Raw genomic sequence first — 24,680 nt, forward strand, 5'->3', positions numbered from 1 at the left:
TTATTCTGTGTTTGGGTTGTTAAGTCGTCCTTTCTACATCAAGGATTAATAAATATAAAATGGAATAGCTAGTGTTAGGTGAATATTATATCCTTATAAAGGGATAAAAAATGGCCGCTCTTGATTGTGATAAAATTTTCCATTTCAGTGCACATTACCGTTATGCTACTTCAGGAATAACTCAAGTATAACATTCGCCGAAAAAATAACTTATTAGCGAAACCAATTTTCTCACATAGTTGACACTTAGTCGCGAAAAAACTCGGTCAATTTTTCTCTATTTATGTTTTAGTTTAAAGGTTAGGTTTGTTTTGATACACTAAAAGTGATCTGAATAGAAAAGTCTAAAAGTTCAATATTAAAAATTAACAGGTTTTTATTGTGTGTTATTCTAGCAAAAAAATAATAATAGCTTATATTAATAAGTTACAAACTATATGCAGAAATAGGAGTATGCCCTTGGGCAAATTTTTAACTTTAAAATTAGGTTATAAATAAGCGATGGAGTTTTGCAAGAGAAAAAATATCATTTAGCTTAGTATATGCATGTAAGATCGTAGCAGGTTATACAGGTTAATGTACAGCTTAAAGAAGGATTAATTTAGAATGTGGTTTGGTCATTAAGCTTGCAACAATATATATATATAGCATTAAGTTATAATCCTTGCTATTTATTAGTAAAAAAATTGCAAATTTGTATAAAATTTTGATTTCTAAAATTAATTAGATATGTATATTAAAAGTTAAACTTTAAACAGAGTTTTTTAAGGTTATTTGATGTACTTTTTATTAAATATAGATGTTTTGTTTTTTGGCATAGAAATTATTTAATATAAAGTTTATATAATTTTGTTTTAATTTGGGGATTTCCCTAAATTTGTCGTCATTTGATTTTTTGCAAACAACGTGCAGATGTAATTTGCTGAGTTTCGATTTTTTTGCCGTTTTTCCTAAAGAATAACGATATATATATTGCAGAAGATTGAAACAAATCAGAATTGTTTGTTAATTTAACTAAAATTGAGCCAGAAATATATATATTTTTTTAATTGTGGCGACTTTAAAATTTGAATTTTTTTTTACAGATTTATTTAAATACAGTATTCGTTTTTTAATTGTTATAAACACAAAATGATTGAATTTGGATTTAAAATGTAAATTTAATGGAGTATTAAATTAAAAAAGGGTTGTCAAAAAAACAAATAAACAGTAAAAAAACAAATTAATTTCGAAAATGTCTCGTTCGAGATCCTCTTCTTCTAACTCCAACATCTCTTCTGTGATGACATCACTTGGACTCCAAGGAAGGTTGTTGGAGGTTGCTGTTGTGGTGGGGATGGATGAAGACACAGGATTAAACCAAAGAGTTTTGGAGGTTAGTTGTATTTAGTTGGGTTTAATTAAAAGAAAAAAAATTAATTTTTTAAAATTTTTATTTTAAGGACCTATTTCTTTTTCTTTGTTTTTGTTGTGATAAGGTTACTTTTACAGCCTAATATAGAGTAACATTTATTACCTCAACCTAGTCTCAAGTTGACTTTGGGGATATTATTGATTATTCTTGCTTGATAATTAAACTGCTGATAGTTTTTGGCTCCGCAGAAGTTTATACTGTTTAAAGCGACTTGCTCAAGGCTGCTACAACAAGGAAGCATTGAGGATCGAACCTAGGACTTTATGTACTAAAGCCAAGTGTTTTAGTGTTTATATAAATAGTATATATATATGTTTTTTTAGCACTCAGAAATAAGCGAAGGAGAAAAGTTATATCAAATGCATTTTCAACCTAAACTCCTCGACATCGTTTCAGGAACTCAAGAAAATTCTCAAACTGCCTCAATGATAATTCACGGTAGGAAAAACCAATTTTTATTTTGGTTAAATTGTTTAATAATTTAGCATACAAAAGGCTATGGTTATACAGTTAAACTTTACTTATGTTATGGAACAGTTTACTATAAACTGTATGTCAGAAAACACTTACTAAAAATGAGACATTTATTTATAATCTTCACTTATCCTATCTTTTTTATGAAAAATTCTCTTTAATTTCTGAAAAAAATTCAACCTGAATTTTAGTAATGTTGTATTTTAATTTTAGTTTTTTCAAAAATGTTTATTTAATAATATGTGCAATCTTTGTATTTAAAATGTTAATATAAATTTTTGTTCTAGGAACTTCTGCAAATGATCCACAAGATTGGCGAAAATCATTAAGACCAAGTAAAAATTCAAAGTAAATTAACTAATTGTTAACATTATCTATATATATTAAAGATTAGTGGACAATATGTGTGTCAATTTATAGGCCTACACATTTAAACAACTGCCGTTTGTGGACTATTGGTAAATTATCATATGCAGATATTAGTTGAGAGTTGCAACCATATTACAACAATTAAAACTTTGACCGTAGGTCAGGCTTATGACTAGCAGTTCTAATTTATGCCAACCTATTTCAATATTACTAATATATTGGTTAGTTTGCTAAAAAACATTAGTATTTAACAGTTTAATTTTATATTTAAACATTAAGGTTTATTTTTTATGTTAAAATTTTAAATTCTTTTAAACATAGTTTTTAGTTTTCTTATAAAAGTAACTTAGGTTTAAATAAATTTAGAATAGATATCGAATTTCTAAAAAAATCCCCTTTGTTGGTGACTATTGTTCAACAATAAAGACTTTAGTTAACTTATATTTACTACCAAACTTTATACAATAGATGACTGTATTTTTAAAGGTCTTATAAATAGTTTATTGTTTCCTGTATCACCTGTACCTATGCCTAAATTATCTTAAAAATCTATTATAATCAAGAATAAAATTTAATTTTTTATGCATTTAAATTGTGTTAATTCTAAATTAATTTAAGTGACACAATATTAACCTAATTGAAATAAATACTATTAAGATTGCCCGTCCTACGGTTGATATTTAAATTGTTATAATATGGTCGCAACTTGTAACTAATATTAGCTTGTGCTAATTTACCTGCGCACCACAAATGGTAGTTTTTTATTTTGTGGGTTTTTTAATTAAAGTAATATGTATATATTGTCCATTTTGCTTTGCTATTAATAGATTTTATGTTTTTAAGAGCAAAAAGGTCAACTAAGGGCGTAAGCAGAGCAAGATCAGTCCGAAAACTTCGACTAAAAGCAAATTCAAACGAAGAAGTCCCGGTTTCAACCGATTTTCTCAGCAACCTTCCACTCATTTGTTTGCCAGGTAAGCTAATAAAATATTGTTCATATTTTTACTACTTTATCCTCGCTGTGGGAAGGTTGACTTCACAACCTGAACATAGAGTAACTTTTGTAACTTTGCCCCAGTCTTGAGTTGACTTTGCCAGTTAAGAATATTATTGATAAAAATTTTCAATATTCAACTTGTCTATTATTTGTGGTTTAGCAGAAATGTAAACTATTTAAAGGTCTTACTATAGAGTGCTTCTGTATGAAAGCAGCAGGGATCGAACCTATTGCCACTTGTAGTCTAACCACATCAATAATAAACAATAACCTGCTGATTACATTTTGGTTTTAATAAAAGCAAGTTTATTAGTGCCACCAGTAATTGAACCTAAGGCTTCAAACAATTGTTAAAAGTGTTACTCATTATATCATTGTTAATTATGCATATGAGGTGAGTTTAAAATAAACTCTAAATATTAAATAATTTTAGATAATTCGAAAGTATACAAGAAGGAAAAAGATCCACAAACCCATTTTGTTGTTTTAACTGATATCAGTGGTTCAAGACATTATGCTGCTGTACTTACTTTGTACAAACACTTTAGTGCAACTCCTGTAAGTGTTTATAATTAACAGTTTTGGCATATTTTTTGTATTTGTTTATCTTTGATGTGGGAAGGCTGACTTTGCAGCTTTAGCATTTGGTAACGTTTGTTACCCTGACCCAGTCTCAAGTTGACTTTAACAGTTTGGGATATTATTAAATATAATTGCTTAATAATTAAGCTGCTGATTGGTTTTGGCTCAGTAGAAGTTTGCATCGTTTTTAATGGCTTACTAAAGCATAAAAGCATTTGGACTCAAACCTAGGACCTTATGTAGTAAAGCCAAGTGTACTAACCACTACTTTTTCAAACTGGATAAAATTTAAAAATACTTTCTTTTGTTAATCATTAAACCGGTTTATTTAATGTATTTTGTAAACCATCAAATTTAACTACACCATTAAACATTTTACTAGTTAAAATTTAAACAATATTATTCTACTTAACTTTAACACAAGTGCCAATCTTAATAACATTTAATAAACGGTTTAAAATCTACCTACAGCATTTAATCTATTTAAATACTGTAATTTAATCAGACTTCTACAATGCTTTAAAGTAACTTAATACCTTAATCACAAGATAGTTTAATTTATAACGTGACATTATGTATAATTATAGAATCTTTTGTATTTATTTTATACCTAAGTTGTGCTATATATTTGCTAAATATTTAATATTTTTTGAATTTATTTTTATTTTTTAATTTTTTAGGCAAATATTTTAAATTCTTGGAAATTAAGTTGTGGGTCAAATTCTTTACCGAGACTCAATGAAAACGGGATAAATGACACTCTTGACTGTTTTGTGCCACAATGTATATGCTTTGTCAGTAACAAGCCTTATTTCGATGTTCTTAAGAATGCATTGTCATGGTTCGTAAAAAAAAATTTAAAAAAAAATTAATATTTTAATTTTTAAAATTCAAAAATTTTTTATTTAAATTTAAAAAATTTTTTTTTGCAGTTTACATAAGGATTTAAAAGGCACAAACTCACAGGATTCCTTTCGGAAAACTTTAGAGAAATATGTGACAAACTTATCAGTAATATTATGTCCTCCACCCACCTTAAATATTGTAAGTTTAACTCAGTCTATTTCCTTACCTGAAACCCACACAAACCTTGTAATACTTTAATTTAAAACTTTTAATGCTTTACCAGTATATTAAACTGTAAGTGTTTTAATATATTGATCTTTATTAATGTGGAAAGGTCGACTTCATGACCTAAACATAGAGTACCATTTGTTACCCCTGACCCAGTCTCAAGTTGTTTTTGACAGTTTGGGATATTATTCATTTGTTTTTGGCAGATATAAGTAAGATTGATGCCTTACTAAGAAACGCTGTAACATGTAAGCAGTGGGAATCAAACCTATAACCTTATGTGATAATGCCAAAACTATGTCAAGTCCAAATTAAGCTTATAACCTAACTTTTTATGTTTTTTTAGAACTTTAACCTTGGAAGTTGGCCCTTTACAATGTTTTCTTCCAACGAAGCGGGAAAACCAGATTTTATAACAGGATTGGATTTAAGGTTGCCTTTATTTGTGTTTATGAGACAACCAGAGACTTTATTACAGGTTAAAGTCAACTTTTTAATAGGTTTTCATTGCACTAATAATGTCAACAATACAAACAATATAATAATGCAATAAAAATAAATAAAAATTTAGTTCAGCGTTTATAGCATGCATATTTATTTTTTAGTGTTATAAAAGTGATTGGTTTTTGATATTTTTATTGGGGAAGGGTGTGCTGTTGTGAAGTGTTTAAACTATCTGTAAATGCTGGGCTCAAGGGTAAATCGTGTGGCATTGGTGTGACTCGAACCCGTAACCTTTTGGGTCATAGTTGGGGTCCCATACCCTTTGGGGTCATAGTCCTTACATAAAAGGGCTTGGTGAATATATATAAATATGTGTGTGTCCAATTTATGGCCCTACAAAATAAATAAAACTGCCATTTGTAGTCCACAGGTAAAGTATTTTGGACAAATATTAGTTGAAACTAGCGATTATATTACGACAATTAAAATTTCAACCATAGAACGGGCTATAAACAAGTAGACACTAAATATTTATATGTATCAGGAACTAGTATACATAAATAACTCAATATTATTTATTTTTTTTAGGTTTTAGCTTGTATATTACTTGAGCAGCGTCTTGTATTCATTTCAGAAAATTATTCACTTATAACACTAGTCATGGAGGTATGTACAAATAAAACAAAGTTAATAGGAATTTATCACCTCTTAAAATACTTTATTTAACATACAAATAGTTGTTACATTTGATATTTAATGAGAGTTTTATGTACTTTAGTTTATTTGTTTAAGATAATGTTTTTTAATCGCATGTTTACGTAATTTGTTTACGTAGCGCTGTTAAATATTATTTAAAGATGTAAAGTACTTAATTAAACTTATATTATATATACTAACTGTTTAAAGCAATATTAAATTTTTTATTTTATCAGCATCTATATAAAATGGCACATAACAGTCAATATATATAAACATATATAAATATATTTATGTCCAATTTATAAGCCTTCGAAAAAATAAACTGCCATTTGTGGTGTGCAGGTAAATTATTGTGAGCAATTATTAAATGCAAGTTAAAATCCCAACAATTAAAATCCTAATGCTAGGGCAGACTATCAACAAGTAAAAGCATATTTAAAATGCATATTAATACAGTAAACTTATGTTTTAGGCATTGTTATACTACCTTAGACCCTTTTTGTGGCCACACCAATACGTTCCCCTTTTATTCTCGGAGATAATTGACTTTGTTGCTTGTCCCGGTATATTTTTGATGGGTTGTCATTCAATGCATAGAGATCAAATCGAACAAGTAAGATCAAATTTGGTATTTTTTGGGTATTGGTATTTTTGGGATTAGTATTTTAGTGTGTAATGTTTTTTTGGGTATTTTAGGGCTCTGGTATTATTGGGCATTGGTATTTTTAGGTATTAGTATTTTTTTATTGGTATTTTAAATATATCCTTCGCAGTAAGCATACCAACATTTTGTGTTTTAATGCAAAATTTACTCTATTTTTTGATTATTCTTTGATAAAGGTTGAAAATGATCAAATCATGGTGGACTTAGATACAGGAAAAGCTTATGCTTGTGCTTCATATGACTGGAAAGTGGATAATAATAAATCTAATATTAAAAATCTTGACCATAAACTGGATTGCCATTTTCCAAGTTTTTTAGTTGACAAGGTGCTTTACAGGTATGTTAATGGATACAGTTATATTATTTATAATCTACAAATTTAACTCAAAATTTATTTTTAAAAATATATGATTTATGTTGTTTGGTACCGTGATGTAGTGGTTAGAACACTTGAATTTATTACATGAAGTCTTAGGTTTGATCCCCACTGCTTTCATGCTGTAGCACCCTTGCTTATAAACATAAAAATCTTCTACTGATCCAAAAACGAATCAGCAAATTAATTTAAAACAAAATATTGCAAACTGGGTTGTGGTAACAAATGTTACTCTATTTTTAGGATGTGAAGTTGGCCTTTCTACAATAAGAATAAAAATAAAATGTAATAATTCCAAAAATATTGAACATTATCTGTTTAACCAGGTTATCAGAGTTGGATATTTACAACACAGTCTCAAGTTTAAGTAAGCCTACCCCAGTTACTATAGAAGATGCACATAAGGCCAGTGTGGAAATGCAGACAAGGAATAACAGGAAAATACAAAATGTGTTCATGGAGATGATGGTGGATCTGTTTGGGTAAGTGATTGGTGTTGTAATATAACTTGGCTCCACTACATGAGGTCTTGGGTTTGATACCCACTGCTTTTATGCTGTATGCTCTTAAGTAAGATGCTATAATCAGTATTAACTTCTGCTGAGCTAAAAACAATCAGCAGATTAATTATCTGGTTATACCAATAAATAATGAAGTTAAGTGGACAATCTAAGTATACGTTTGCCTGATTTATAGGCCTACAAAATAAATAAAACTGCCATTTGTAGTGCGCGGGTAAATTATCGCAGGCAAATATTAGTTGAGAGTTGTGATCATATTGCTAGTAATAAACAATATTTAAAACTGCTAAATACAGATATTTTTTTGATATTTTTTTTTTCGTAGGAACACTATATTTTATCTTGACCATGAAATTAATCAATTTCGAACAGATGAGTTTATGGAAACAATTGAAGCTTGTGACCTTCCCTTCTACCTTAAGGTTAGTTGACTTTTGAATTTAAAATTAGCAAGAATCTTTTGCAAAATTTTTAAGTATATATTTTTAATTAAATTGTAAAAAATTTAAAATAAAAGTTTTTTAAACTTTACTTCCTTTTTAACTTCTCAACTTACAAGTTATGCTTTCAAGTGTCACGTTTTATGTTTTGTAAACCTTATGCCTGGGTTAAGTTACTATATACATAAATGACTCACATTCATCATAGCTTTATTAATATAACAAAGTCTTTTTTTTATTGCCTAACATAGTAGGTGTAATAGTAAAACATATAGCTTCACATTTTTGTGTAATTTTTCGAATAAGGGTAGTATGATAAACAATATAGTATTGTAATGGAATAATAAATAAATTCATTTTTGCTTTGAAATATGAATTTATTTATTATTTAATTTTTACAATGGGTAAATTATTTTAGTAATTATAGCATGATATAGTGATTGTAATACTCATTACCACATAAGGTCCGGGGTTTGATTCCTTCTACTATTATGCTGTGGTGCCCTTAATTAAGGTAAAAACATTATGGACTTCTGCTGAGCCGATACTTAATCATTAGCAGATTAATTATTAGGCATCTATAATATTCCAAACTGCCAAAGGCAACTCGAGACTGGGTTGAGGTAACAATTGTTACTCTATGTTAATGTTGTGTAGTCGACCTTTTCACATCGAATAAAGATATATAAAATACAAAATATCATAACGAGGTCACCAAATCAAATTAGGTTAAAATAGTGAAATGTAACAATTTGTTATATTTAGGTTGTGAAAACTTACATGTTTAAAAGATTTGTATATGAGAGATTAAAAAGGACGCAAGATACTTTCACTAAGCTTGCTGAGGCAGTTAAGAAAAGATCCGGCTCACTGGGTATCTCTTCAAGAAGGTATTTTTGTTAATTCTTTTCTATGATATATTACAAGGCTGTACTGAAACTTGTGTTATGGTGTCTGTGGTGGTTGAACACTTTACTACCAGAGGTCCTGGGTTTGATTCCCACTGCTTCCAATTTCTGGTATTGTTAAGTTAGGTGCTATAAACTGTTAAAAAGCAAATTAGCCAATCATAATTCATAATTTCTTAAACTGCCTAAGTCAATTTAAGACTGGGTCAGGGTAACAAATGCTACTCTATGTTTAAGACGTATAGTAGACCTTCCCACATCGAGGACAAATATTTAAAAATAAACTTTATAATTTTTTAGAACTTTTGGCAAGGTTCGTTCTGCTGGTGAACCAGTCACCACTTCTGCTCCAAACTTTAAGCGCTCTTCAACGTTAAGACCCATGTCCGCTATATTCTCCGATCGTCGTGCTTCAGTAAAAGTAAATGGGAAATCAAACGGATCCTTTCATGGAAAAAACGAAATTGTTTCGAAACCTTTCGCTCTTCGCAAAGTCTCAGATGCATCAACTAAAGGTTATTAATCAATTACTTACTTAATTTTTGATTTTGATGCCTAAAAAAGCAGAGGCAAAGGCACTAGGCATCACCACATGAGGTTCTGGGTTCAATTCCCACTCCTTCCATGTCAAATTGTCTTTGAGTAAGGTGCTAATGATAAATACTCCTGGTAGTACTAAAAAACAGTTTACAGATTTACAAAATGACAAAAGCACATCAAGAATTAAAATTTCTCTTCAATTCCATATTTTAAAAGTAGTTTTACTTGTTTCAGGGTTTAAAATTTCATAAATTTTTGTGATTGATTTTTTAGATTCAGAGTTTGAGAAATTTGAAGCAATTAACATCAATTTAAATTTACCAACTTTTCCTGTACAAGGAACAAACTTTAACGCAGGTAAAAGCTAATGTTTACCTTCTTGAAGTATTTGCTAAAACTAGGTTTGTCTTGTAATTAAATTAAAGGGTGTTTTAAAACAAGCAAAAAAAAGGGTGTTTTAAAACAAGCAAAAAAGATTTACTTGTTAGTTTAATGACATGGTATACTGCTAACCATGTGTAAAAAATGTAACAACAATGTTTTTAACTATAAAAATAATCTTGCTATTTTTATAATATTGTTTAAAAACTTAACCAACAGCATGGCATAGTTGTGAGAACACTTGGCTTAACTAAATGAGGTCCTGAGTTTGATTCCTATTGCTCTTATGTTGTAGCGCTTTTAGAAAAAGGTGCTCTAAACAGTATAAACTTTTGCTGAGCAAATCACTAATCAGCAGTTCATAATTTTAGGGCAATTATAATCTATAATATTTTAAACTGTCAACAGGCAACTCGAGACTGGGTCAGGGTAATTGTTGTTACTCTATGTTTAGGCTGTGAGGTCAACCTTCCCACATCGAGGATAAATAGGTCAACCTTCCCACATCGAGGTTAAAAAACAAAAATAAAATATTTTTTTAGGACATTTCTACAAGCGTTGTGTTGAACTAGTAACAGACCTAATGTCAAAAACAACCAATACACCAGCTTTAACAAATGGTGCGAACCATACACCAGAGAAATCTATAGACTTAAGTGTGTCGACCAATCGGGCAGCCTGCCTACTGGTGCGTGGTTTATATTTGGTTGCTATGGGCAACAATATAAAGGGATTGGAAGACTTACATGCAACTGCAAAGGAAGATTACAAGATGTTCCCAGAAAGGTTCGAAATTTTGACATTTTTCTTAATTTTTTTTTTGAGCAATTAAATGTAGTAACATTATTTTGATATATTTATTTATCCTCGATGTGGGAAGGTCAACTTTACATCTTAAACATAGAGTAACATTTGTTACCCTGACCCAGTCTCGAGTTGCCTTTGACAGTTTGGAATATTATTGATTATAATTGTCCAAAAAATAAAAAAAAGTGAAGCCAAGTGTTTTAAAAAACTACAATGTTCAAATTTTGCTTAAAAATATAAACAAACTACTTAAAAAAACCTTAATTTACATTCAAACTTTAAAAAATATTCCTCCAGTTCTGAATAGCTACTTTAAAGCACTTAAAATAAGAGAAAATATGTTTATTAAATATTATCATGCTGATAACCTATAACACTTAACCATATGAGGTCTCTATTGTGTGAAAATTTAAGTAGGTTTAAGAAATCTTATTATAATGTGTGGGTGTTATATTAATGCATGCTGTGATTCTTATAAAATTTATTATAGAATTTTTAACAGAATTTTTTGGATTTTTTTTGTGCAAATATTTTTTTTGTTTACAATTTATAAATGTAAAAACCAAACTTTAATAACTTTTATTATCCTTACATAAGATTTTTTCTTATTATATTAGGCTAAAAAAAAAGTGTATTGTTAAATATTTTAAAATAAATTGTATATTTAAAAAATTAATATAAAAAAATACTTATATTTCTACAGTTTTTGTTATAGCAAAATTTAAAAAAGCATAATAAAAATAAGCAAGAATGTATATTTATATTAAACTTAAATTTTGACATGTTTTTTTTACTTTTTCTACAGTACTATTAAGACAATAGTTAGTTCTCTATCTCCAAGAGATCTTCAATTATTAAGAACACAAAACTTTTATAAGGGCGATGATTTCTATAAAATGCAAGAAACCAAACCACGGAACGAATCGTTTTATTATAGTGATAACGAACTACCGTACAATCCTCTTGGTAAGTTTGATATTTATTTATTAAATGTTTATATATTTAGTTTGGCTTCACTACTTGAGGTCCTAAGTTTGATTTCTACTGCTCTCATGTTGTAGCATCTTTCACTAAGGCGCTATAAACATTATGAACTTCTGTTGCGCCAATGCTTAATTAGCAGCATAATTATCAGGCAATAATAATCAATAATATCCCAAACTAAAAAAGTCAACTCGAGACTGGGTCAGGGTAACTGATGTTACTCTATGTTTAGGCTGTAAAGTCGGCCTTTCTACACCAAGAATAAATAAATAAAAAATATATACTACCATCAACCAATTTTAGTAAATCATAAATATTTGGTTTAAATTTTGTTTTTTTAATTATATTTTTCAAGACAAATCAGAATTATCATTGATATTGGAGAAAAGTGATGTTGCATCTGACAGTAAAGTTATAGATCGAGTTTTCGAAGCTCTGTCTTGTTCAAAACCTGAAGTTGACCCTGAGATATTTGCATCTTTCTATCATACTTGGAAGCAGGTTAGATTGTAAAACCTAATTTAGTTTTAAATGTTATTCACTACTTAACTGGTAAATGGGAATTTGTTTAAAGTAACATTAGTTACCCTAACCCAGTCTTAAGTTGCCTTTGTCAGTTTGGAATATTATTAATTATATTTACCAGGTAATTATGCTGCTGATTGGTCTTTGGTTTAGCATAAGTTTGTACCATTTTTATTGCCTTACTGAAGAATACTATAACATGAAAGCACTGGGAATCAAACTCAGAGAACCTCATGTATTGTCACAGTATTATTTTGCTACATCATAAGAGCAGTAGGAATCAACCCAGGACCCTCATGTAGTAAAGCCAAGTGTTATAACCAATACACCACACTACCAGTATTTAATACTATTTCAACTTCCTTTTTTACTTTAAATTTTAATTTATTTTTTACAGACGAGACATGAATGTGAGATGGCGTTAAGAAGTTTATTAGAAGCAGGGAATGCAAGTTACGGTCTTCTACAAGAGTCTGAGAAATTACTGAAAGTCTCAAGTGTAGTGTCTTCTGAAAAAGGAACCGGAAGACTCATCTTAACAACTAGAAAGTAAGTGTTTTCAATTTATGAGTTTTTTATCTACATGTTTATATAATGGTCCATTATTAAAACAGCATGGTGTAGTGGTTAAAACTTTTAGCTTCACTTCATGAGGTCCTAGGTTTAAAACCCACTGCTCTTATGCTGTAGTGCTCTTTAGTAAGGCGCTTTATCCAAAACTGTCGTAGGCAAGTCAACACTGGGTCGGGGTAACTAATGGTACCCTATGTTTAGATTGTAAAGTCGACCTTCTCACATTGAAAATAAATAAAAAATTACAAATACAGACTGTAAACCTTACCAAACAGTAGTTTTTTTTATTATTTTTGTTCTGTTTTTTAATATTTTGCACTAAATAACAATAGTGGAAATCAAACTCTAGACCTCATGTGGTGATGCCATCTAATTTTTTCTGCATTTTTGTGCAAATTTTACATATTAAAGTTGCTATTTTTATAAATAATAATCTTTTACATAATTTAAATTTTGATACAAATTTAAAATTATTTCTACATTTTTGTTGTTTTTTAGACTTCTGTTCATGACTGATTTATACCAGGAATGTAAATTGATGATAAGATTAACTCAGATTAACCACATCAAGTTAAGCAAACTTAAAACATTTTTCCGACATACGCCAGCTCTGTCTATCAAATATGGAGGTACAAAAACTACTAATATATATAATGTTTTGTATTTAAGTAAAGATATGTATCTCAACTAGGTTTACTGTAACCCTTTGGCTTCACTACATAAGGTCCTAGGTTCGATTCCCACTGCTTTTATGCTGTAGCGCATTTAAGTAAGGCGATATAAACGATAAACCCCTGCTGAGCTAAAAACCAATCAGCAGATTAATTATCAATTATAATCAATAATATCCCAAACTGTTAAAGTCAACTCAAGACTGGGTCAGGGTAACAAAAGTTACTCTATGTTTAGGTTGTGAAGACGACCTTTTTACATCAATATACTTAAAAAAACTAAAAATCAACAATCTTAGTGTAAATTTACTGGGTAAAAATTTGATTTAACCTTTAGTTTTGTCAGTATGTATTTTACACCTAATATTATTAATCAATTATTATTATTTATTCACCATAGAGGATGATGTTCCATTTAAAGTTGCACTGAAAAGTAAAAGTGAATTATGGATGAACTTGATCAGAGAAATGCAAACTGGGAGAAGTCTATCAAGAGGTTTTTATATTAATTTATCCTTGTGTTAGAAGGCTGATTTCAGTTCACATATGTAGAATATATATGTCTTATAGCTTAACGCCAACTATTAACAAATAATTTTACAACTTGGTTATCACAGATTGGAAGGACCATGCCATGACTTTAGGCTCAGCTGCACAGAATGTTGGAATCGCTGATGCCATTTACCAATCTGCTAAAGATGAAGGTGATAGATCATTAATTTTTTTTTATTTATTTATTCTTCATGTGGGCGGGCCAACTCCACAACCTAAACATAGAGTAACATTTGTTACCCTGACCCAGTCTTATGTTGACTTTGCCAGTTTGAGATATTATTGATTATAATTGTCTAATAATTGACCTGCTGATTAAGCGCTGGCTCAGCAGGAGTTTTTACTGTTTATAGCACATTACTTAAGGGCGCAACAGCATGAGAGCAGTGGGGATTGAACCCAGGACCTCATGTAGTGGAGCCAAATATTATATCACTACATCACCCCACTGGTTTTATTAACTTTATTTTATTCTTTTACTTTTGTTCTAATAACGAATCAATTCACAGAATATATGAGTATGGACGAAGCGATTGAATGGGTTAAAAAGATGTGTAATTTCACCAAACAACATGAGTCTGGGCAAGTTAGGGCTGTACCCTTAGAAACTGATGAAGTAAGTGGTAACTTATGTATTAGTTAACCCTTTAAAGAGTTTTTAATCAGTTTTATATAGTTGTCCTTTTTTTAAAGGTGTTATTGTATTGACTATTTAAACTGATTCAATTGTTGTAGTTTAAATATTTTTTTTAAATAAAACATATTATTTATATTATTGTATTTAACTATGCTCTGCCATGACGTTAGTGGGGATTGAACCCTGTACCTTATGTGGTGATATTATTAAACTCAACTTTTTTATCTTAGATGTTAGTATTAAGGATCGATACTTCTCCTAAAGAATCAAAAAAGACAAGTGTCACTAACATAATGTTCTCATCTGCTGGTAAACATTTAATTTTTCTATATTAAATTATTCTTAATGTGGGAAGGTCGACTTTACAGCTTAAACATAGAGTAACATCAGTTACCTTGACCCAGTCTTAAGTTAACTTTAGCAGTTTAGAATGTTATGATTTATAATTGGCTTATAACTAAGCTGCTGGTTGAGTGTTGGCTTAGCAGATGTTCATACCATTTATAGCTTCTTATTTTAAGGTGCTACAGTATGAGAGCAGTGGGGATCAAACCCGGGACCTTATGTAGTGAAGCCACTAAACTATGTTGCTGGTGTTATAACACTTAAAAATTTTTTAATTTTTTTAAAAGCAAAGGAAATTTAAAAAATGCTGACCCAGTCTTGGGTTGCTTTTGCAAGTTTAGGATTTTATCAAGTTTGTAATATTGCCTTATCATTATTAAACATTGGCATGGTAGATATAGCTATTATTTGTGCCTTATTTAAGAATGCTAAAAACACCAAAACATTGATTCGTATCTTAAGATATATATTTTTTTGTATTAATTAGTAAGTTGTTGTATAGCTTGATTTAATTTAAATTCACTATTTCAGGTATTGATGAAATACCAAGAGTCTGGGTAGCATTAGCTTCTAATAAAATTCGACTTATTGATACAACGCAATGGAAATTAGATTCAAGACCTATTAAGGACTGTAACTCAAAATTGGTATGTTATGATTTTATTTATTTATATTTTTATGTCGTTTAATTTTTATGTAAATGAGTTGTCTAAACAGTCTAATAATAGGGTAACTTAGATGTTATAAAACTTGTGGCATTGTGTAGTGGTTAGAACTCTTAACTTTACCACAGAAGGTTCTGGGTTCGATTCCTGCTGCTCTTATGCTGTAGCGCTTTTGAGAAGGGCACTATAGCTATAAACTATAAACTTTTGATAAGCCAAAACCGATTAGCAATTTATTATTTAATTAATATTAGTCCAAACAGCCAAAGTCAACTTAAGTTTGGGTTTTGGGTCACTAACGTTACTCTATGTTTAGGCTGTTAAGTCATCGTTCTCACATCAATAAAATAAATTAAAAAAAATGATCATTTTTAATTATCAGCTTGCTTTGCACATGGTTTCAAATGAGTTATGGGTTGGAGCAGCTGATAAGAATATTTATGTAATAAGAACTGAAACGATGAAGAAAACTCGAATCTTACATGAACATACAGGACCAGTAGTGTCAATATTCTCTTGTTGTGGGTATGTATTGTTTATATTAGTTGTGGTTTCAACTAGCTTATATATAAATGTATATAAAACTAGTAAAAGTATTAAGTATAGTATTTTAGTAACTGTTGATAGTTTTTTTATTCTTGATATGGGAAGGTCAACTTCACGACCTAAACTTAGAGTAACATTTGTTACTTCAACCCAGTCTCAAGTTGGCCTTGGCAGTTTGGGATATTATTCATTATAATTGCCCAATATTTGAGCTGCTGATTAAGTGCTGGCATAACAAGAGTTTATACTGCTTAAAGAGCCTTACTTAGGGGTGCTACAGCATGGAAGCAGTGGGGATCGAACCCAGAACTTTACAAAAATAGGCGAAGTGTTCTAACTACTACAAAAACCTACAAAATTCTTGCGTTAAATTAAAAAAAGGGTTTTTGATTAGCCGAAGTTTGTAGCATTTTTAGCAGCTTTTTTAAGCACCTATCATTATAGAAGCAGTGGAAATCAAACCAAAAACCACATGTTGTTTTATGTTAAAATGTTGTTTTATTTAGTGAAATAGTGAGTGCAACATCGTCAGGTGAGGTGGTGATATGGAACCAGGAACTCACCAAACCTCACAAGATGATTCAAGTTGTTAAGCCTCCTTACTCACTTATATCTGCTCAACTTGCATTCAAAAACCTCATCTGTTGTTGTAAGTGTTTTTGTATGTTTTATTAATATTGTAAATGATAAGTATAGTCAACATGCTACACTACATGAGGTTGTGGGTTAGATCCTCACTGTTCTCAAGTTGTAACGCTCTTAAGTAAGCTGCTTGAATGGTATGAACTCCTGCTGAGCCAGCTCTTAATCAGCAGCAAAATTATCGGGTAAATATAATCTATAATATTCCAAACTGCCACAGGCAACTCAAGACTGGGTCGAAGTAACTGTCGTTACTCTATGTTTAGGTTCTATGTTTATTATTTGTAACAATTTGGTTAAATTTTTGTTGCAGGCTCCAAGGAATTTATTTCATTATATTCAATAGAAGGAGAATTAACTCAAAAATTAACTTGCTCAGAATTTTTTGATTCTCCATTTATTGAATCTCATATAACATGTTGTTTATGTACGCCAGAAAATGAGGTTATTTTACTTTATATTTTATTAGAATTTATCTTAAACTGTACAATATTTATTTGATAAATTTTAACTTTTAATTCCAAAAACAAACTGGCAGCGTGGTGTAGTGGTCAGAACACTTTCTACACTTATAAGGTCGTGGGTTCAACTCCCACTGCTCTCATGCTGTAGCGCCCTTGAGTAAGGCGCTATAAACGATATGAACCCCTGCTGAGCCAGCACTTAATCAGCAGTAAGATTATGTGGCAACTCGAGACTGGGTCAGGGTAAATGATGTTACTCTATGTTTAGGTTGCGCATTCGACTTTTCCACATCAAGGATAAAGATATATACAAAAAAAATATATATATATATTTGTGTGTTTACTTATTTAACATTTCATTAAAATTTTAAAATATTAATTTTTATTAATTTTAGATTTACGCTGGAGATTCAAACGGTTCTCTATACGTTTGGCACAGAAGGGGGATTTTAAATCCAGAGGTTCCAGGTCCAAAACCCATTGTGGGCGAAAGATTTAACCGAATTACACCGAAATGTACCGGACTTATTTATGGGGTTAACGAACAAATTTCAATCACTTGTATAATGAAGTCCGAACATAATGTAAGTTTTACATTACAAATTTTTACTACTTTTTTAAAGTGAATCAACAGGTTGGTGTAGTCGTTAGAACACTTGGCTTTACTCTGTGAGGTACTGGGTTCGATCCCCACTGCTTCCATGCTGTAACGCCGTTGAGTAAGGTGCTTTAAACGATATAAACTTCTGCTGAGCCAGCACTTAATCAGCAGCATAATTATTAGGCAATTAAAATCTATAATATCCTAAACTGCCACAGGCAACTCAAGACTGGGTCGAGGCAACAAATGTTACTTTATGTTAAGGTTGTGAAGTCATCTTTTCCACATTGGGGATAAACTAATTGAAAAAACTTGTTATTTATTTTAGATTTGGGTTGGAAACTCTGTCGGTGACATCACAATAGTAAACAGCGACACCCTGTGTCAAGACCGAGTTCTAAAAGCCCATGATGACGCACTGTCATCTCTATGTGTTGTGGAGAATAGGTAAATTATAATATCATAGTATAATTCCTATCGTTTTTCAATATAAATACTCGACAAAAGTTTAAGCCATAGCACCTTACTCAAGGTCGCTACAGCATAAAAGCGGTGGGATTGAACCTTGAACCTTATGTATTAAAACCAAGTGTTCTAACCACTTTATTATCTTATTTAGTTATAGCAGAATCATGTATTAGGTCTAGTTGATAAAAAATATTATATTTGTAGATATGTAATCAGTGGCTCATGTTCAAAAGATGGAAAAATAGCAGTTTGGCGATCTTTGTCACATCAACATATTCTTGAAAGCTAAAAATTAACAAAAATTAGTCAAAGTAAGAAAAAGTTTATATTATGTTGTGAAGAAAAAGGTATACTGGGGACATTTTCCAAGAGAAAAAAGATTGCCGGTTGTGGGGATCGAACCAAAGACTTATTGGGTTAAAAAGACTGTATTCTATATTATTCAAATTTTATCAGTGTATCTTTTGTGTGAAAAGACGAAAAAGACTAGTTCTAAACCTGCCTAAAGTAAATGTTGTTATTTTTAAAAGAAAATTTGCCATAGCATTAAGCTATCTTTAATTTTAAATTTGTTAAAGTGCAATTATATTAGGAGAGATTCTTATTTAAAAATCAAAAGCCTTTCTTTTGAGTATTCACAAAACCTATTAATTTTAACCACAATTTACTTTTTAGTTCACTACTTACTATTTCTTGCAATTTTTGTTTTATTCTGATTTATTAGTTTTTATATTCTACGGTGCACTTTATGTAACTTAGGAGTGTTCAATTTTTCAAGTTTTTTGTTTTTATGCATGCTCTATGTTTCAATCTTTTATTTTTATTCAATAAACAGCACATTTTCGGTGGTGAATTGGTTGTGGTAATATTTAAGTAGAATAACTATGGTTCTAAAGAAGAGTGTGGAATTTTTTTTTGTGCTTATTTATCCCTAATATGGAAGGTTAACTCCACAACCTAAACATAAAATAACATAATTTACTCCGACCCAGTCTCGAGTTGCCTGTAGCAGTTTGGGATATTATAGATTATAATTGCCCAATAATTATGCTGCTTATTAAGTTCTAGCTCAGCAGGAGTTCGTACCGTTTATAGTGCATTACTTTAGGTCGCTTTAGCATAATAGCATTGGGAATCAAACCAAAGATCTCGTGCAATGAAGCCAAGTGTTTATTGTATTTAAATCAAAAAAGCATTTAAATCAAATATTTAGGTAGAAGTAAATATAAAAAACTTATTTAAAATTTTTAGGGTAAATTGTTTTATTTTTTCTTTTATTTAAAAAAAGTGTCTACTGTTCGATAACTTTGTCATTTTTCTGACGACAAATTTTCCCGCCGAAACTTAGGTACAGGCTAAGCTCAGTAAAAAGTTAATAAAATTATGTTTTTTGATTAATAGAAGTTCTTTATTGAATGTTTTTTTATTTATTTGTTGTTCAGCATCTTAATCTACTGATGGACCCGTCCCTACTGCTTTTGTGTTATAAGATTTAGGCTACAAAGGTTCGCTAATCAACAAACAAGAATTAAATATTAACAAACTAGATAGCAGCCCTTGGTAAGTTGATTTTTAGTTTGGTTTATTTCTTAACTAACAAAATTGTAAAAGTTTTTAAGTTTTGACCTTTTTACCTTTCAAGTAACTAAATGTGTATACTTATAGGGCTTTGTGACGTTTATAACGCGTATTATGGATTTTAGTTTGAACTTTAGCTGCCCTTTAAAATAATGCAAAAACGGTTTAGTCTTTAAAAATGCAAAGTTATGTGATTATAAAGCTAATAGTTGAACGGTACAGCAAACATTTAAGTAAATGGGCCCGTTATCATCTTATTTTAATAAAGAAATGGTAGGCTTAATTTTTTGAGACTACTGTTTGGGGCGATTTTTCCTTTTACAATTTCTCGTTTAACTTTGTAAGTAAGTTTTAATTAGCAAACCCTTTTATAACAAAAAGTTAAAATCCATTACGTTAAGGTAAAGCTAAAAAAAATTTAAATCATGTTTAAAATATTCGATAAAACTCAATATAAGGACATGTGAACGGATAATAAAATGTCGTCCAACTATTTTTGTGTTTATATATCTTTGATGTGGCAAGGTCGACTTAATAACCTAAACATGAAGTAACATTTGTTACTTTGACCAGTCTCAAATTGCCTTTAGCAGTTTGGAATATTATTAATTATAACTGCACGATAAATATACTGCTGATAAAGTATTGGCTCAGCAGGAGCTTATACTGTATATAACGCCTTACTCAAAGGCGCTACAGCATAAGAGCAGTGGGGAACGCACCCAGGACCTTATGTAGTAAAGGCAAAGGTTCTGTCCACCACACTGCCATTAATTGTGTAGTAAAAAAAGAAACGCCGAGTAGAATATGGAATTTATTTTCGCATCTTGAAATAGACTAATACGGGGCAATAATCAAATAATGTACAAGTGTAATTTACTAATAAGCATGCGGATACTGCAAGAGAACAAGGTTGACAACTGGTTGGTTTGAAGACCTCAAATAATATGATTTCTATGGTAAAGCACGAAGCGTTGTGAAAATATTGCTAACCGGCCGACTACAACTACTTAAAAATAAGGCACGTAACTTGGTCGCAGACCGTTGATTATGACGTAATATTGACAAGTGTGAATACATTAACAAATAAAAGCACCGCTGGCGCTATGACGTAATAATAATACAGAGTGTCAAATACATTGTGACGTAATATTTACAAGCGAAAAAGGCAATTAGGACGGAACACTTTTTTGTCATGACACAAACTAATAGTGACGTCATAAAGTAAATTAATACGACATAATTGTGACGTCACTGATAACAGAAATACTGCGGTGCTGGGAAATCGCAATTCGGTTCCGTTGAAAATACTGCATGTGCGCATGCGCAATATTGCATTTAAAAAAAACGCGGGAAAATAAGAACACACAAAAATTTAAAATTGCTTTTGAATAAAACCAAATTTTTGTTGACAAACCGTTTGGCGGACTCTTGAAGAAAAATTAACAATGAACTTGATAAAAAGAACTTGACTTCGTAATAATAGGCACGTTGTGACGTCATAGCTGGTGACGTCATGAAATATAAAGCACACTTGATTAAGTACCAATAGAAAAAAGTACCAAAATATGGTTGAAAATGGTCGGGATGGTTAAAAACAGTGGTTGTAACTAAGCACTGGTTGTTTGGTGATAATAGCACTTGTTTTGTTTAGAACAAATGAAGATGACGTCACTATTACTATGGTTACGTCAGATAAAGCACGATGACGTAGAGGATGAAACTTGATTTGGAACGTGTAAGGCGATGGGTTGGACATTCTGGTAAATTAAAAAATAATTTAAAATTTGGTAGGGAAATAAATGCGATTTGGATTTAATTGTTAACTACATTAGGTCTTGGGTTTGATCCCCACTACTCTTATTCCATAGTGTCCTTTTAAAAATTAGATAACAGACAATTAGTCTTAAATATTCCAAACTGCCACAGGCAACTAGAGACTGGATCAGGGTAACAGTTGTTACTCTATGTTTAGGTCGCGAAGTCGACCTTTCTACATTAAGAATAAATAAATACGAAAAATTGCTTTAAACTTACATTTTTTTTCATTATTGACTTCCAGTACTTCCAGCATGCGATAAATTCAACATCTAAAATAACAAAATTAAATTAGCCAATGTTTCAGTTATATTTTTATACAATTTCTTTACTTAAAAAGGCTAGTCGATAGCAAGAGCTAACCATTTTAATTGTTATAATCTGGTCGCAACTCCTAACTAATATTTGCCTGTGATAATTTATCTGCGCACCACAAACGGCAGTTTTATTTACCTTAAATTTGACATATATCGTTCACAGAGTTCATAGTTTTAGATATTATTATAACTTACCTGGTATATAGATTTCTGGAATGCCTGCATAACTTGTTGTTGCTTATTATCTTCGTTATGATATGGCATCTCCTATAATAACACAAGCTACTATTAAATATCGCTTTACATATTACATAAAACAATTTAACAAAAACCTTACACTTTTTACAACAGATGTAATTATGATTTTTTATATTGTTTCTAGGATTTAAACTGTGATTTACCTGTTGTTGTGGTTGTTGAGAAGAGTTGGCGATAATTTGTTGCATGGCTTGCTGAAGCAACACCGGGTTTCTACTAATCATAGCAGCGTACTCTTCCATCTGAGAGCTAGAACCTGAAAGTAAAACGGTAATTTATATATTTGGTGATTATTTATTCACGATATAGAAAAAACGATTTCACGGTCTCAACATAGAGTAACATCAGTTACTCCGACCCAGTCATAAGTTAACTTTTACAGTTTGGAATATTATTGATTATAATTGCCCAATAATTAAGCTGCTGATTGGATTTTAGCCCAGCAAAAGTTTATGTCATTTATAGCGCCTTACTTAAGAGTGCTACTGCAAGGAACTAAGGAAAATCGAACCCAAGAACTCATGTAGTGAAGCCAAGTGTTCTGACCACTACAACATTCTGCCTATTTAATCAACTACCAGTCTAATGGTAGAGAAATTTATTAAATGTCATTATTTACCACCAAAAAACGTTATTTATTTAATAACTACAAGCAAAAAACACAAAAATTATTCACCTTGCTCATTTGCTTCTGTTATTTTAGATTCAAATTTATTTTCGCTGGTCGTTTTTGTGGCGCCATACCCAGAACTAACTTCGTTGTTGAAGATTGACGTATTAACTCTGCTCTCTTGTGATTGGTAGGATGGACCACGTGACGGTGATACTGTGCGCTGATTGGCTGATGTGTTATTAGAAGTGGATAGCTCAAAAACTGGAGGTGAAATACGATTTTCTAAAAAATTAATTTAAATTAATTTTGAAAAGATATGACATCACTCATGATGATGTCACAATATCTTACCTTGTTCCCTTTTCTCCATGTTTTTGACAACCTGTTGCAGATGGGAGCGAGATATAGAGTGCTCTTGCGCCTCCTGACGGCTGTTAAAACGAACAAGACAGACCTCGCACTCATCTTTAGTAAGTTCTGTATTTCTGTAATAAAATGCGAGTTATTAAGAATGTAAAAATTAAGTATTTAAAATAACATCTCAAATTTAATAAAAAAGTTCTAAATTTTTCTTGCAGATTTTTTTAAATTTGATGTTACTAAAAAGTGCTGACTCACTCTGCTTTAAAGCTGTTTCTGCTTGCGTCATCATCGGTGCTGACGTCAGACTTAACACTTCCGGTCGACTTTGAAAACCAAACCTAAAGGAAAAATCAAAATTCAAGGTTAAATCATTTAAAATTACCCTAAAATTAAACCAATAGTTTGACATCTTGTCTGATGACGTCATTCCATAGTGACGTCACTTACGTTTTCGTTGACGATCTGATTCTCGTAGGCCATGGTTTTCATAAGTTGTTGTAAGTGTTGGCGGGAAAAAGTGTGCTCTCTAGCGCGATGGTGTGACGAATATCGAACGGGAGGATAGCACACGTCACACTCTGTACCGACATCTTGTCTAAAAATATTTGTTTTTATTTATTTTTTTGTTTTTTTTAATTTTGAAAGAAAATATTTTTATGTAGGTTGACAAAATATGCTTACTCTTCATTATACTGCAGAAACGCTGACTCAATATCTCCAGGAAGCTTCCCCCTTTTTTCCTTTGCTCTCGCGTTTTGAAACCAAACCTAAAAGGTAAAAAAAACTTTAAAATTTTGTTTAAATTAAAATTTACTGTTTAATATACCACCCTTCGGGTTGGCATTTTATTTGTTGTAATATGGTAGCAACTCCCAATTACGTCAATTTATAAAAAAACTTAAAATTTTGTGCGGTACAGCAGTTATTTCATTGGGTTATAAGCCGAATAGTTTCGGGTTCGAGCCGCACCAATGCCACAATATTCGCCCTTGAACCCGGGGTTTACGAATAGCTTAAACATGTCACAACAGCACACACACTCTTCCCCCAAAAAAATACAAAAAAAACTAAAACCTAAAAGTAATACGAACAAAAGAATAGTTGTATTGTCACTTAGAGAATAAATAGATTACCTGAATAACTCGCTTGGGTAACCCCACTTCAGTCCCCAATATTTCACATTCACCCAAAGATGGGGTTTTGCAAATTTTAAAACAAGATTTCAACGCCTTTACTTGCCCGCTCGTCATCTGGGTCCGATAACGTTTGCTACCAATCGAGTTGCTATCTGTAAAAGCAAATATTACGTTAAATAAGTGATAGAAGGGGTCTCGAGTTCGAATCTTGACGAAGTTGATTTAAGACTTGAA

The 24,680-nt window shown here is 30.8% G+C and overlaps 2 protein-coding genes across 2 annotated transcripts in view; one reads left to right on the forward strand and one right to left on the reverse strand.

The window, feature by feature from the left end:
* The first annotated feature begins 1,102 nt into the window (after window positions 1-1,102).
* Window positions 1,103-19,158, forward strand: LOC145759989 (DENN domain-containing protein 3-like). Its single transcript, XM_082573853.1, has 32 exons — window positions 1,103-1,375; window positions 1,738-1,852; window positions 2,176-2,236; window positions 3,101-3,231; window positions 3,688-3,812; window positions 4,517-4,677; window positions 4,769-4,880; window positions 5,257-5,388; window positions 5,943-6,020; window positions 6,526-6,666; window positions 6,894-7,054; window positions 7,420-7,575; window positions 7,940-8,036; window positions 8,820-8,944; window positions 9,263-9,477; window positions 9,776-9,859; window positions 10,426-10,669; window positions 11,496-11,656; window positions 12,030-12,175; window positions 12,597-12,748; window positions 13,271-13,401; window positions 13,844-13,939; window positions 14,061-14,147; window positions 14,505-14,611; window positions 14,863-14,941; window positions 15,509-15,624; window positions 16,025-16,167; window positions 16,695-16,837; window positions 17,144-17,274; window positions 17,690-17,878; window positions 18,224-18,342; window positions 18,568-19,158. Exons 1-32 carry the CDS (start codon window positions 1,235-1,237, stop codon window positions 18,650-18,652), a joined length of 4,164 nt encoding a protein of 1,387 aa, XP_082429979.1. The 5' UTR covers window positions 1,103-1,234; the 3' UTR covers window positions 18,653-19,158.
* A 1,584-nt stretch (window positions 19,159-20,742) lies between these two features.
* Window positions 20,743-24,680, reverse strand: part of LOC145759987 (zinc finger homeobox protein 4-like) — a 29,594-nt gene continuing 25,656 nt past the window's right edge. The window contains exons 26-35 of the mRNA XM_082573848.1: window positions 24,444-24,598; window positions 23,992-24,077; window positions 23,758-23,905; window positions 23,566-23,648; window positions 23,299-23,432; window positions 23,011-23,229; window positions 22,478-22,590; window positions 22,272-22,343; window positions 21,979-22,031; window positions 20,743-21,701 (exon numbers count right to left, since the gene is read on the reverse strand). Of these exons, the coding sequence (XP_082429974.1) occupies window positions 21,990-22,031; window positions 22,272-22,343; window positions 22,478-22,590; window positions 23,011-23,229; window positions 23,299-23,432; window positions 23,566-23,648; window positions 23,758-23,905; window positions 23,992-24,077; window positions 24,444-24,598 (1,052 nt within the window). The 3' untranslated portion in view covers window positions 20,743-21,701; window positions 21,979-21,989. The remainder of the gene's footprint in view (window positions 21,702-21,978; window positions 22,032-22,271; window positions 22,344-22,477; window positions 22,591-23,010; window positions 23,230-23,298; window positions 23,433-23,565; window positions 23,649-23,757; window positions 23,906-23,991; window positions 24,078-24,443; window positions 24,599-24,680) is intronic.

The sequence above is a fragment of the Corella eumyota genome, chromosome 7, assembly GCF_963082875.1.
Source record: "Corella eumyota chromosome 7, kaCorEumy4.1, whole genome shotgun sequence".
Taxonomy (NCBI): Eukaryota; Metazoa; Chordata; class Ascidiacea; order Phlebobranchia; family Corellidae; genus Corella; species Corella eumyota.

Coding starts and splice junctions, on each gene's coding strand:
- LOC145759989 (XM_082573853.1), top strand. CDS start 1,235: ATGTCTCGTTCGAGATCCTCTTCTTCTAACTCCAACATCTCTTCTGTG. Junction 1,376..1,737: donor TAAACCAAAGAGTTTTGGAG/GTTAGTTGTATT, acceptor ATGTTTTTTTAG/CACTCAGAAATAAGCGAAGG. Junction 17,879..18,223: donor TAATGAAGTCCGAACATAAT/GTAAGTTTTACA, acceptor TATTTATTTTAG/ATTTGGGTTGGAAACTCTGT.